Source organism: Danio rerio, chromosome 4 (assembly GCF_052040795.2).
Source record: "Danio rerio strain M-AB ecotype USA chromosome 4, GRCz13ab, whole genome shotgun sequence".
Taxonomy (NCBI): domain Eukaryota; kingdom Metazoa; phylum Chordata; class Actinopteri; order Cypriniformes; family Danionidae; genus Danio; species Danio rerio.
The window spans coordinates 23,946,768-23,960,631 of NC_141024.2; the positions used below are offsets into that span (position 1 = coordinate 23,946,768).

A 13,864-nucleotide genomic window follows, 5' to 3' on the forward strand; every position below is an offset into this window, starting at 1 on the left:
ATAACTCTTTTCCACAAATTAAATCAAATTGAATATATATATATATATATATATATATATATATATATATATATATATATATATATATATATATATATATATATGTATGTATATATATTTAATTAATTAATGTAATGTTTGGTATTTAATTTTCAACAGTTTCACTTTAATTCAGCAACATTTCATGCCCTCGTGACAAACTTTGAGCTACTGCAGCTGATAGTTTTAATTGAATTTTATACCGTATACATAGCATAAACCTGTCTTCGGTGAGGAAGAAGGCATGTGTCTCTAGTCTCCAGAAGTTCACTATGTGTGTCTGTGGTCTTTTACTGACTGGATAGGTGCAGAGATTAGTTATGTGTGTATGGACTATCATGTTGCAAAATACAGCTAAAAGTCCTACATGATAGTAATAATTTACAGTGAGAGTAGATTATGGCGTTTACAGGTCTGTACTGCACTTCAATGAGTTGACTAGGAATACTCCACATGTCTTAATTCTATTTTATTCCATCACTTGGTTATGAACAATGATTAATTTGTGTGGCTGCAGTTGTAGCCACTGCTTGGAGGCACAGCTGTTAAATGACGCGTGCTACACAGAGGCCAGCCTGGGTTGCCAGGTGTGTGCAAAGTACTTGATGTGTGGTTCAAATCCAACCCCTCCCCAAGTCTTTAATGCTAATTTCATTCTCATGCTTCATCGTAACATCACAACTCACGAGACAACTTTTCACCTCGATGAGAAATCTTGTCACGATTAATTCTTGCAAGATCTCGTCACACAATATCTGGCCACACTCCTAATAGTTACTGATTATGTTCACCTGGCCCTTGTTTAGTTTTTAATGTTTTTTTTTTTTTTTTTTCCCAGTGTGTTTTGTGTAAGTTGTAAGTTAGAAAATAAGCTTTAACAATTTCACCTATGTCTATGTTTTGAGTTGTATTTGCCTTTTTTTATTTTTGTTATTCAAACACCTAAGAAAATATGCTTCTGTCCTCATCTTCCTGGCCTATTCCTGCACACGACACTCTAAGCCACATTCTAGAGGTCAATTTACCCATATTAAGAGATATGATTTGTGGGAACCATTGGCCATCACTCTTCATCTTTAATATGACGTGACAGGTGAAACAATTAATGTGCTATTTAAGCCCTGGAGTTTGATGAGCAACACAACATAATTAACGCATATGTGATATGATTATACTCGAGTGTTAAAACGCCGTTCTTCAGGTTTTGTGCACACATCAATCATAAGAATATGCATTGGATATTTCCATGTAATTAGACTGACTGAATGAAAGCCAATGAGTGTGCCACAGCATCATTACAGACTGATTAATTGTTTATTTTAATACAATTATTGCTCATTAGACCGCAGTTTAATTCTTCATTCTGTTTGGTGTACGCGACGGGTTTGAAGTAGTTGCATAATCAATGTCAAAGGAAAGTCGTTTACAGACTTCAAATTAAATTTCAAACATGTTTTTAAATAAACACATGGATATGTGAATTATTGACTCCATAACTTTGAATTATTTAAAAATAACGCATGCCAGAGGTGTTAAAGGTTTGCATTTTTAAAACTGTTCAACAACATTACATCTGATTTTAATATATCTATACATTTTACAAATATTTTAGTCTCTGTAAAGCTTTCTGAGCTCTCATTTTTGAATATGTAAAAGTAAAAGTGAGCAAAAATCTTTCAGTACTTTTCTATTATCATGCATAGGAAAAATCATTTATATTAAAACTTTAAAGCCCATTGTTCCCTGAACTTAAAATATTAAAGGCAGTTCGAAGACTCTCTGTTCTCTTCTAATATATTAACAGGCTGTTCAAAGGAAGAGGAGCAGGGTTCATGATCTTAATTAGACCTCTCTGAACACTTTGAGCTAAAACTATTCATAGTTTGATGGTATAAATTCACTATTGCTTGATGCTATAAGCACAATTGAAACTTTTTTTTTTTTTAATGGATATAGCTTTTGATTCTTCACATCCTCAATTGTCTACTGCTAGTGTTAATGCAAATCAGTTTCTCTGCAAATGTTAAAAACCTCCTTGGGTAGGAGTGGGTGTCTGTGAGTAACTGTGATTAATGTCCCAATTAAATGTGCGTTGGGTGAATCTGTCCTCGGGAATTTAATGAGTCCGTTTTCAAGTCTGATCACTTCCTGTTTTTGCCCGACCTCCAATTTGGAGCTCTTATGTGCCCTGCATGAAATTGACAGCTTAGGCTCATTGAAAAAACCTGCTTCGTCATACATAATTGCAGATCTTCACAAATGTTAAAAGTTCTGCCATTTCATTAGACTATTTATTAGTAATGACACATTTTGAAACCTAAACGATTTGCAGCTCTTTAATGCATTATTTGTGAATTTTGTGGTTTGATTATTTCTTTGTTTCTTTTAATATAAATAAATAAATAAATAAATAATAAAAAATGAGGAAAAAATGCTGCACCTTGTTAGACTGTTAATAAACAATGTATTATTGTGTATTAAACTATATGGAATTGTGTGTTTCTAATAAACTAAAAGTAGGTGCATTTATAATGTATTATATGAATGTGTTTTAAAAAATAAAAAAAGCAAAAAAAATTAAATTAAATAAGAAATAAATGAAAATGAAAGAAATGAAAATATAACAATTAAAAAAAAAGAACTCATAGTTACACACTGACACTGTATTCGTTTGCAAGTTGTACAGGTGCTTGCAACTTGTGGCCAATGTATCACACTACAACAAAATAGAGAAATTACATTTATTAAAGTTTAATATTATACTTAAAATAATGTCAGTTGTTTTATCTTAGCACTGTGTAAATGTAAAACAATTTACATTAATATAAACATACTACATACTTTTACAAGAGATGCACCAAAAATAAAAGTTTTGGGCCAAAACCAACATGTTTGGATGCACTTGGCAGATAAAAAAAAAAAAAAAAAAAAAAACTCTTATTTATTGTATGTATTAAATACACTAATGCTGGAAAAAAATTTTTTAATTAAAGCCAGAAATTACATTATACTCATTCTAAAAAATACATAACAAAATCCGATTTTAGTTAAGAGGTACTAACTCTAAGAAAAAAAAAGTCTGCACCTGTCTGCACCTTCTTTGAGTGGACTTTGGTTTTCCGGTGAGCTTGTGCAATGCATGTACATCATAAGTGTACATCAGGGGGAAATACACAAAACAGAATATTGAGAGACGATATATATATATAAAACGTTGAGTTGATTTTCATGTTTGGATGAACTATCCATTATACAGATAAATATACTATTGAGTTTGATAAGTCAAACCATTTTCTAAGTGCAATTTTTTCCCTGCAATCATAGCGGGATGTCTTTGTCTATATAAAGCATTTTCTAAAAGTTCTCGCTTGTGTACTTTCTGTGCAAGATAAAGCTCTTCAGATAAAACCAAACATACTGTACACTCCTCGGTGCTCACTGAGATCTTCTGCAGCTGAACTGTTGTCAGTTCCAAATTTTAGGATGAAAACATCTGGTGGCAGGGCTTTTGGCTGCATAGCACCACGGAATTCCCTGCCGTTAGAAATTCGTCAGGTGGACTTTATCTTCAATTTTATATCCCAGGTTAAAACCTTTCTGTTTAGGATTGCATTTAATTATTTTCTGGATTAATACTATGTATTATTACTCTTCTGTCTTGTTTTTATAATGTGCCTGTGACATACTGTAAGGTGTCCTTGAGTGCTTTGAAAGGCACCTATAAATAAAAGGTATTATTATCATTATTATTATTATTATTATTATTACTGTAAACATCACTCGGTGGATGTTTCACTCAGGAAAAATGCATAAGAACCAACATATCATTGTGCTACTCATTTGCACCACACTGACAGTTGTTTTCAGTAGAGTTGACATTAGCATTTTGCTAAATTAACAGCAAAACCCTCTAATAACCATTAAACTGTATAGCATACATAAATTATACATCACAACCCTTTAAAAAGATGCCACCGGCAATGCTATTCAGTTCCAGAGCCATAACTTTGCCTAATAGTGACACTATGTTTGCTAAGTTGTTTAGATTCAAGGACTCATGGAAAGTCTTGTCTTTATGGTGTTTCGGTCTAAGGATAATGGCCACCTCTCTGTTTTCCCGCTCTCATGGGAGGGTTGTAGGCGTTTCTAAAAAGACCGAAGGGAAAATAGCAAAGACATTTGAAGCTTTTAGAAGAGAGCTTATGTTTTATGGATATATGCAAATTGAACATGACTGTAGCCGTACAGGAGAAGATGTTTTTTTGGTGTCTTTCAGCACATTATGTCTCCCCACGCAAAGCACAATGCCTGGCAGTTATTCCAAATGAATAATGATGAACAAAATGAACTGTTTGTAATCAATTGTTAACGATGTGTGTACCAAAGGGGGAATATGAGTAAAAATGTGTCTTTTTCCTCTTTCTTTTCTTCCAGAGCTGGCTATTTGCCTCAAAACGTCCCCCTGCAGATGATCTCCTATTTGTCTCAGGAGCCCGAGTTTCTACCCTGGCACGCTGCTAGTCGAGCGCTTTACCAGCTGGACAAACTCCTGGACCGCACTTTAGACCACAGCCTGTTCAGCGTGAGTCTAACCTCACATCAGTTTGATGAATGTGGTGTTTTAGCCTTGTCTAGTGTGATGACAGACACAATTGATATCTAGCAGCATGTCTCGAATGACTCGACTCACCGCCAGACAGACAGAACAAACTTTCTCTGATCATCTCAGGTCCAGATACAATCCCTGAAGGCAGACCAGCACTGAATCAATATTGAATCGACAATGAAATGTTTTAAAGATGGCACACTTTTCAACAGGTTTGCACCCTTGAATAGTGTCCTTTCATTGATGAAAACTAGATCAAAATATATTTGTTCAACTTACTTCTTATTAAGCATTTCAAGTTTAATTCTGTCATCTTTATAATAGTTTGGTCCAGCTTTATATAATTAAGTGGCTTCAATTACTGTCTAATTAACTTACTAAATGGGTAAATGCACTTTCATGTACATACACTTTTTTTGCGTTGAACTTATATTAACATAATAAATACCTGCAATTAATTACATTATTAATTACACTGTTGACCAATCACTTACATCTTAAGCCATCCCACCAAACCTGACCAGTATCTCAACTCATTATATCAGTAAAAGTGTTGTCCAATACAATATGAACAGTAATTACATTGTAGTTTTTAAGTCAGTACCTAGTAGTTAGGGCCACTTAATATAAAGTGGGACTAAAATAAGTTCTCATCGAGATTGACTGAGGTTTTGATGTTGATGGCTTATTGAAAATGTTTCATTTAAAGTCCACATTATGGTATTCATCTGTAACTTTTTTTTTACATTATTTATTTATTTAGTTTGATTATAAGACACATTATTCCCTGCAGGTGCAACAACAACAACAACAACAACAAAAATCCTTCAGAAGCTAAATATTACTGACGCTATAATAATAACAACCTATGGCCAATCACTTACATCTTAACCAAGCCTTAACCCCACCCATCCCACCTCATTATATCAGCAAAAATGTTGTCCAATACAATATGAACAGTAACTACATTGTACTTTTAAGTAAGTTCTTAGTAGTTAAGGCCATTTAATAAAAAGTGGGACCAAAATAAGTTTTCATTGGGATTGACTGAGGTTTGGAGGTTCATGGCTTATTGAAAAATGTTTTATTTAAAGTTCACATTTTGGTTATAAGTGTTAACTTTTTTTACATTATTTATTTATTTATTTATTTATTTAGTTAATTAGTTAGTTAGTTATTTTTTTATTTTTTTTTTTATTTATTTATTTATTTAGTTGGTTAGTTAGTTAGTTAGTTAGTTAGTTAGTTAGTTAGTTAGTTAGTTAGTTAGTTAGTTAGTTAGTTAGTTAGTTAGTTAGTTAGTTAGTTAGTTTTTTTAGTTATTTATTTATTTATTTAGTTAGTTAGTTAGTTAGTTAGTTAGTTAGTTAGTTAGTTAGTTAGTTAGTTAGTTAGTTTTTTTAGTTATTTATTTATTTATTTAGTTAGTTAGTTAGTTAGTTAGTTAGTTAGTTAGTTAGTTAGTTAGTTAGTTAGTTAGTTAGTTAGTTAGTTAGTTAGTTAGTTAGTTAGTTAGTTAGTTAGTGTTGTTTTAAAGGGGTTGTCCACCCAAAAATTAAAATTACTTCATCATTTATGCTCCCTTGTGTGGATTTAAATCTTTATGAGTTGAAGACAAAAGAAGATATTTCAAGAATTTCTGTTTCTGGGACCCATCGACTTCCATAGTAGGAAAAAAAAATACTATAGAAGTCAAGGGGTACCAGCTACCAGCCTTCTGCAAACTATAGTTTTTTCTTAAAACTCAAATAATTTTGAACCACTGATGGGTGAGTAAATTATGACAGAATGTCTTAACAAACATGGATCACCATGAAACATTTTCACAAAAACATTAATAAGATGGCTATGGAGTGGTTGTTTATTTTTTCCTATATTCTTTTTACCCTTTTAATTATGTACTTCTCTGATTATAAGAGACAAAAAAGGGGTATGATTTTACATGATTATTCTAGATATAGAAAACTCTCCGTTCATTATACAATAGATCATAGACTATATGCAGCTATACATATTAAAAAGGACTGGATAGATCTCAAAATAAGTAATTCAATTTCGGTTGAACAAATATAGATTTTTTTTCACCTTGATGTATTGATTTAATCATTAAAATAACATTATTTCAGGGTGCAAACCTGAAGAAAAATCAATGATAAAATTCTGCTATCAGAGATGCCAGTTTAAACTTTTACCTCATACAAACATAAAAAGAATAAGATCTGCTGCATTGATTGTGTTCTAAGGTCAGAATAGTATCATGTTATGCAAATTGCATACATTTTTGTAGTAAACAACCTTTTAAGTGTATTAATCATCTTTGATCTATGGTCATTTATAACAGTAAAAACATTTTTTTTCCCACAGTGCAGAGCACCTTTCATTAACCTTGCATTTCCATTGTCACAAATAAAAGGCGAGGCAGTGGCGCAGTAGGTAGTGCTGTCGCCTCACAGCAAGAAGGTCGCTGGTTCAAACCTCGGCTCAGTTGGCGTTTCTGTGTGGAGTTTGCATGTTCTCCCTGCCTTTGCGTGGGTTTCCTCCGGGTGCTCCGGTTTCCCCCACAGTCCAAAGACATGTGGTACAGGTGAATTGGGTAGGCTAAATTGTCCGTAGTGTGTGTGAATGTGTGGGTGGATGTTTCCCAGAGATGGGTTGCAGCTGGAAGGGCATCCGCTGCATAAAAACTTGCTGAATAAGTTGGTGGTTCATTCCGCTGTGGCGACCCCAGATTAATAAAGGGACTAAGCCGACAAGAAAATGAATGAATGAATATTTTACATTATTTGATTAGACTGACAAATGTTCATAAGTTATGTTTATAAGTTAAATGCTAGCATTTTAGGGAACCCTTTATTTTGATGGCCCATTTGAGTGTTAGTACATTTGTTGATACTACTGCTAAGCAGACATTTAACTGACTATAACAAACTTTGCAAGTACATGTCAACTGACACTAACCCTGACTCTCCACTTCTAATCTAATAAGTTGGGATGTAGATGCAATGTAACTTAAATTCAACAAACAGACCATCAAAATAAAGTGTGACCGTTTTTTATTCTGAACAGACTGTTTCCCTAGCTTGGGTCTTACCTGTTTTCATATTCAGCACTTTGTTATTCAGAGCATCATTCGCACACCTACCCACAATCCTTTGGTGTGGGTGACTCATTCCTTCCCCTGCTCTGCAATGGATGAGCCTTTAGTGTCCACAGTGAATGTGTGATGAATTTAAAAGTGTCTCAGTAGCACTTCTCCACCATGTTCACTGTGATATGCAGCAGATGTTCAAGATGTAACTCAAGACAGGAAGCAGTTGGAGCAAAAGTTGAAGTCAGGTGTCTTCAAATCATGTGACCAGGTGTCAGTCCAAACCTGTTTGCGAGTGTGTGTGTTAGCAACTGTTCCTTGTATCGCTCTTAAAGTATCTGAGATTATTTGACAGATCTTGGATCTATAAATCACGATACTTAAGTATGGAATTGAGTAATCTGAGATTACCGTATTTGCTCATGTTCATTGTGAAGAGCCTATTTATCTATCCTTGAGACCAGCGAATGCCCTTCCAGCCACAATAAAGTGTTGGGAAACACTTATACACACTCATTCACACAGTCATAAACTACAGACAATTTAGTTTATTCAGTTCATCTATATTTCATTGCTTTGAACTGTGGGGGAAACCAGAGCACTTGGAGGAAAATCACGGCAACATGAGAAGTCCATGCAAACTCCACACAGAAATGCCAACTGGCCCAGCTGGGACTCAAACCAGTGACCTTTATGCAGTGAGGTCACAGTGCTAACCATTGAGCCACCGTGCCCCCTTACAGTTACCACAATATATATATATATATATATATATATATATATATATATATATATATATATATATATATATATATATATATATATATATATATATATATAACTACCTGCATGTGTTTGCATATGTTTAAGAATGTGTTAAGAATTGAATTGCTGCATAGCAGGCTCTAATTGTGATCATTCACTAGTCTCGGTAAGAGGGCATGAAGGAGAGCAGTCATGCTAAATTAGCCATGACATTACCTGCTGCGACATTTCCCTTCACCATATGGAGAGTCAAAACACAGACACACAAACACACAAACCCACACTAGGGTCCTGATATGGCAAAGTTCTTTCGTTTGCTCTTTGCTTTAGTGGTGAAACAAATTTTAAAATACCTTTGCAGTGGTTTACTTTTAGACAGAGTTTCTCAACTGTGGTCCTTGAGATGCACTTTCCTCAAGAGTTTAGCTCCAGCCTTGATCAAACTCACTTGTCTGTAACTTTCTAGTGTTATCGCAGACCTTGAGTAGCTTCTTTAGGTGTTTGATTAGATATACAGTTAAAGTCTGGAGGAAAGTGGACCAACACATTTGAGAATGCCTGCTGTTAGCAATCACTCAGTATCCTTTGGCTTAGTCCCTGCTTTATCGGGGTCGCTACAGTAAAATAAACCATTAACTAGGCTGGCATATGTTTTATGCTTCATGCTAGCACACACTCTTGCAAAATATTTGCTTTGTCATTTTTTTCTTAAAGGGACAGCTCACTCAAAACCTAAAAAGAAAATCTTTCAGTTTTTCCCCATTTGTTCCAAACCTGTTTTACTTGCAAGTTTCTGTTGAACACAAAGGAAGATATTTTAAAGAATGATAAAAAACAAACTGGTGGTAACCAATGCCTTCAATAGTGTTTGTTTCCCTAAAATGGCATTACATTTTATTCAGTAAATATTAACAAATGTTGATTGTGATGGCTGCAACACACTCTAAAAATAAATTTGAAGAGGCATGTTTATTAACTTTTATTTTGATGTCAATATTTTTTCGTTGGGAATTGAGGATGACTATTGTTAAAATTTTAGCATTTTATAAACATTTTGAAACCATCTAACATGATGCAAATTTACAGCTGTTCAAAGTTAGAGAGATCTCAGAAATCAAAGATATATTTTACACAATTTCTTAACTTTACTAAAAATGGGGTTGTATTCGTTTAGCTGTTATGATTTCAGTTATACATTTCATTTCTCATTTAAAGCATCTCTCGTGTTTTTACTTGTGATTGTCTGAGTTTGAGGCACTGAACTGAAAAAACGAAAGGGATATTTATACCAAAAATGAAATTTTACTCACTTTTTACTCACTATTTGTCTATCCTAGACCTTTATGAGCTTCTTTTGTTCTGTAGAACACAAAAGTAGATAATTGTGAAGAGAGCTGAAAACAAATACTAAGTCAATGATTACTTGTGTACAACAGTCTTAAAAATATCTTCGTCAAACAGGTTTGTAACTGATGAAAGACTGAGTCAATAATGACAGAATTTTCATTTTTGGATGAACTATCCCTTTAAGCAAAAAAGATTTTTAGGTCAATAAAGCCTTAAAGCCATACCAACCTACTACAGTAATACTTGTAAATGCTGATTAAGCAACGATAGATCTCGGGAGCTTCTTTACTTAAATCTTGAATAATTATTTGGCCAGGTGGTTACATATGTAAATGAAAGCTAATTCATTAAATTTTAAACATTTCTAAGTGACCCATTTTTGCTGCTTACTTTTTATAAATGGTCTTGTGATATAGTGAGCTTTATACATTTACAAATTAAAAACACATTTACATAAAAATCCCGGTCTTAACTTGGTGACCATACTCACTCATGTTCTGCTTTTCGTTTGATTTTGATTTTAAATTGTTTATTTAAATTTGTGGTTTTCTAGCTTTGTTTTGTCTTTGTTTTGCTTTGTTTTGTTTTTTACAGGTTGAAAAGCTAATGGTTTTTTGGTTTATTATTTTTTTTCTTAGGATTTTTATTGTATTTATTTTGTTTTAATGGTTTGTTTTGTTTTGCTTTCTTTATTGGCAGGATTTTGTGCATTTGTTTGGTTTTACTTTGTGTTTTGTTATGTTCCTTTTTTCCTTTTGCTTTGCTTTAATTACATTCCTGTTTTCCGTTTTGCACTTTTGTTTGGATTGGTTTTGAGTTTTTATTTTATGTTTGCTTGGCTTGAAATGTTTGCTGATTGTTTAGTTTTGTCTAGTTTTAATAGTTTGCTTTAATTCATTCCTCAGGATTACGTCCTAAGACAAGTGGAACCAAAGTATCACAAGCTCGGCTGGCCAGCCACTTCCCCTGACGGCTCCTTCATGCATTCAGCTTATCAGACAGAGTAAGTCCTGCATTTCATCTTTCCTGAATTATATATTGCTGTTATATACGTATATGTAGTTGAAGTAAGGACACTGGATTGCAAAGTGTAAGCCATACATTTTCCACCTCAAAGAGAGGGAATGACCTCAGCAGACGTGTATTTAATTTTTAATTTTCCCCTTCCTGCTCCTGTACTTTCCTGCTGGTTTCCGGCCCTCTTTCCTCCTTAGAGAGCTGCAGAGAGAGGTGATCATGCTGGCCTGCAGTTTTGGAAACAAACACTGTCACCGCCAGGCTGTTTCTCTCATTTCAGACTGGATTTCCAGCAACAAGAACAGGTGAGCTGAAGTCCTTTACAAATAAATTAGTTTAAATCATGGATTAAATCATCAACTCTTTAATTCTCTGAATCTACGCAGTTTAAGTGAGTGGTCACATTGCACTTTTCACTATATTGCATAAGAATGAAAATGTGTGTCTGTATATATATAAAGAGTTTAGATGCAAAAACCCTTAAATGCTGTTTAATATTTTCTTCTAAAAGTAGCATTTTTTTTCAACTGTGTGTGGACTCAGTCATTTTACTGTTATAGTGAATAATTATTATTATAGAGTTATTTGTTATTGCCTTTTAAAGTACATAAAGATAGAAGGCTGAGAAAATGCTCATTTTAGGAGGACATTTCAGATGGCATTTAGAGGTTTTTGCATCTGAACTCTTCATATGTTCATGTTTGTATTTCTTGTTTGTTGAAATGTTTGGTGTATTTAGCCTATTGCTTAGCTTACATTTGCGATTTAGTACACAAGCACAGTCCTTTACAAGACCTGGTATTGTCTGCCTCAATTAAGCATTAGCTTTTTAACCTGTAAAAAGTTTCTGAAGTCATTTTCTATTTTGTCAAACACACTACGTTACATATCTGAGCACAGAATGGATTGAGTGTGGTGCATGTGGACACTTTGAGGACTGATCAATATATTCTACTCATCAACCCTCCTAACATTCACACAGCATTATTTCTGTGCCAGGTGTCCATGGCAACACGCATTTGTTCATCTAATTTGTTTCCCCTGCTGCCTACAGCAATGTTCACAAGCATGTACTGTATGCAATATCACACTGGCAAAAACCCCAGGCCACCGGCAGGGACTAATGACCATAATGGAAAATAAACACCATTGTGGGTGTCTGTTTGTGTATCTGAAGAAATCATGTTAGCCTGCACAAGATATTGTGTTTGCTCAGTTTTAAGGAATATTTTTTTGTCCCTCAGCCAAACTATTGGCCGCATGCCTATAAATACATGAAAGGCCACACACACAGTTCATTTTATTCACATTGGCAACCTCAAGCGCGTTGGAAATGTGCTTGCTTGCTACATAATCATGCCCTAAAATCAACAGATAGACACACAGATGCTGTTTTACTCATATTATGTATCGCATATTGACCTTGGCTTCATTTAATGTGTATTTAATGCTCTGTTGAGGTCACATACATGACCTGAGCTTCTCTGATAGCAGTGGGATGCTATACTTAAAGTTGGTTTTGCTTATATTATTGATTTCAATGTAAAAAAAAAAAAAAAAAAAACACACTCATTCAACTGCATTTACCTTCTCAGTTGAAGATTTTACACTCTTTTGACCTTAAACTGCTCAATTGCTCTAGCAGTGGCTCTGTAATTATTACCCTGTGGAGACTAGTGTGAGGTTTCTGGTTGCATCTAAATAGACAGATGTCTCTGTATTGAACACAACATCTCCTGTTAAATATAACACAAGCTCATTGGAAATACTGTAGGTGCTTTAGTCGACATTTTTGTGAAATTGCAAAAAATGTACTTCGGTATGATAACCTTTGGATAAAAATATCATGGTTTCACTCTACCACTGTATTGTGATTACTGCTCTAAAATGTTTTTTAAACCCATTGAACACAATAAATTTTATTTTAAGAAACACATAAAATATATATATATATATATATATATATATATATATATATATATATATATATATATATATATATATATATATATATATATATATATATTATTTTTTATTTTTTATTTTTTTTTGAAACAGTGAACATGTCAGAAAAAAACACATAAAAAAACAAAACATATACCCTAGGAATGGTATAACAGAATATTTTTGGTGGTTTTTAACCTTGACTTTTCCAAACCGCCGTAAACCTTGAAAGCTATTATCGTCCCATGCCTTTCTATGGGGCATTATGATGACAACAGCATTTGTTTCTTTTAACACTAATGAATGATATTTACAGGGACATATTATCAACAAATAATAGATTTTTTTTCATGCACTTCAACCAAAATGTATTCCACAAAGCACCTTAACTAGTGTCTAACCCACTGGTTCAAGTCCAGTGAAGCATGTTTTCACAAAAGTTATGTAAAATTAGGATAAACCTATGTGGTCGCAGACAGTGCACTTTTCTCTTTTCTCTTGCTTGGAAAACACTGTTGGTTGGGTTTTGGGAAGGGATTTGCCAGAGATTTGTATGACAAGCTCTACCTTCTTGTGAATGTGTACCAGAAGGATGTGTATCTGAAACAGTCATCAAAACATACCCTAAGTAACGTATTTCAGATTGACTAAAATGTAGACTGCTCCCTCTAGTGGATTTGTCATTTGAAACATGCAATGAAACGTACCTGGAGGAATGTATTTTACGTTTCGCAAAAATGTATTGTAATATATTGTCATTAGCCTGGATTGGTCAGATGTGTCATTACATGCACAGGTTAGTCCGATCTGCTAAAAAATGTTTTACTTTTAAGGCATTTGGCAGACACTAGTTAATATTGCGTTAGTCACTTGTGTACAAATGTCAAAATTAGCAGATGGGAGAAATCTCTTCTACAAGAAGTGCAGCTTTTCTTATGCAGATTTTTATGTTACTAGTTATGTCATCCTTTTGATACTTATGCTTTTTTCAAAAGTTGGGCTACTTTTTGCATTTTATGGACTGTTTTTAATAGTTTTTCAAATGGTGCTGTTTGCCT

General features: G+C 33.7%; 1 protein-coding gene across 3 annotated transcripts in view; it reads left to right on the top strand.

Annotated features, from left to right (window-relative positions):
• trhde.1 (thyrotropin releasing hormone degrading enzyme, tandem duplicate 1) overlaps positions 1-13,864 on the top strand; it is a 202,266-nt gene that overhangs the window by 170,720 nt on the left and 17,682 nt on the right. For all 3 annotated transcript variants that reach the window (XM_087248252.1, XM_087248251.1, XM_087248250.1), the window contains 3 exons: positions 4,474-4,621; positions 10,751-10,848; positions 11,060-11,167. In XM_087248252.1, the coding sequence (XP_087104378.1) occupies positions 4,474-4,621; positions 10,751-10,848; positions 11,060-11,167 (354 nt within the window). The remainder of the gene's footprint in view (positions 1-4,473; positions 4,622-10,750; positions 10,849-11,059; positions 11,168-13,864) is intronic.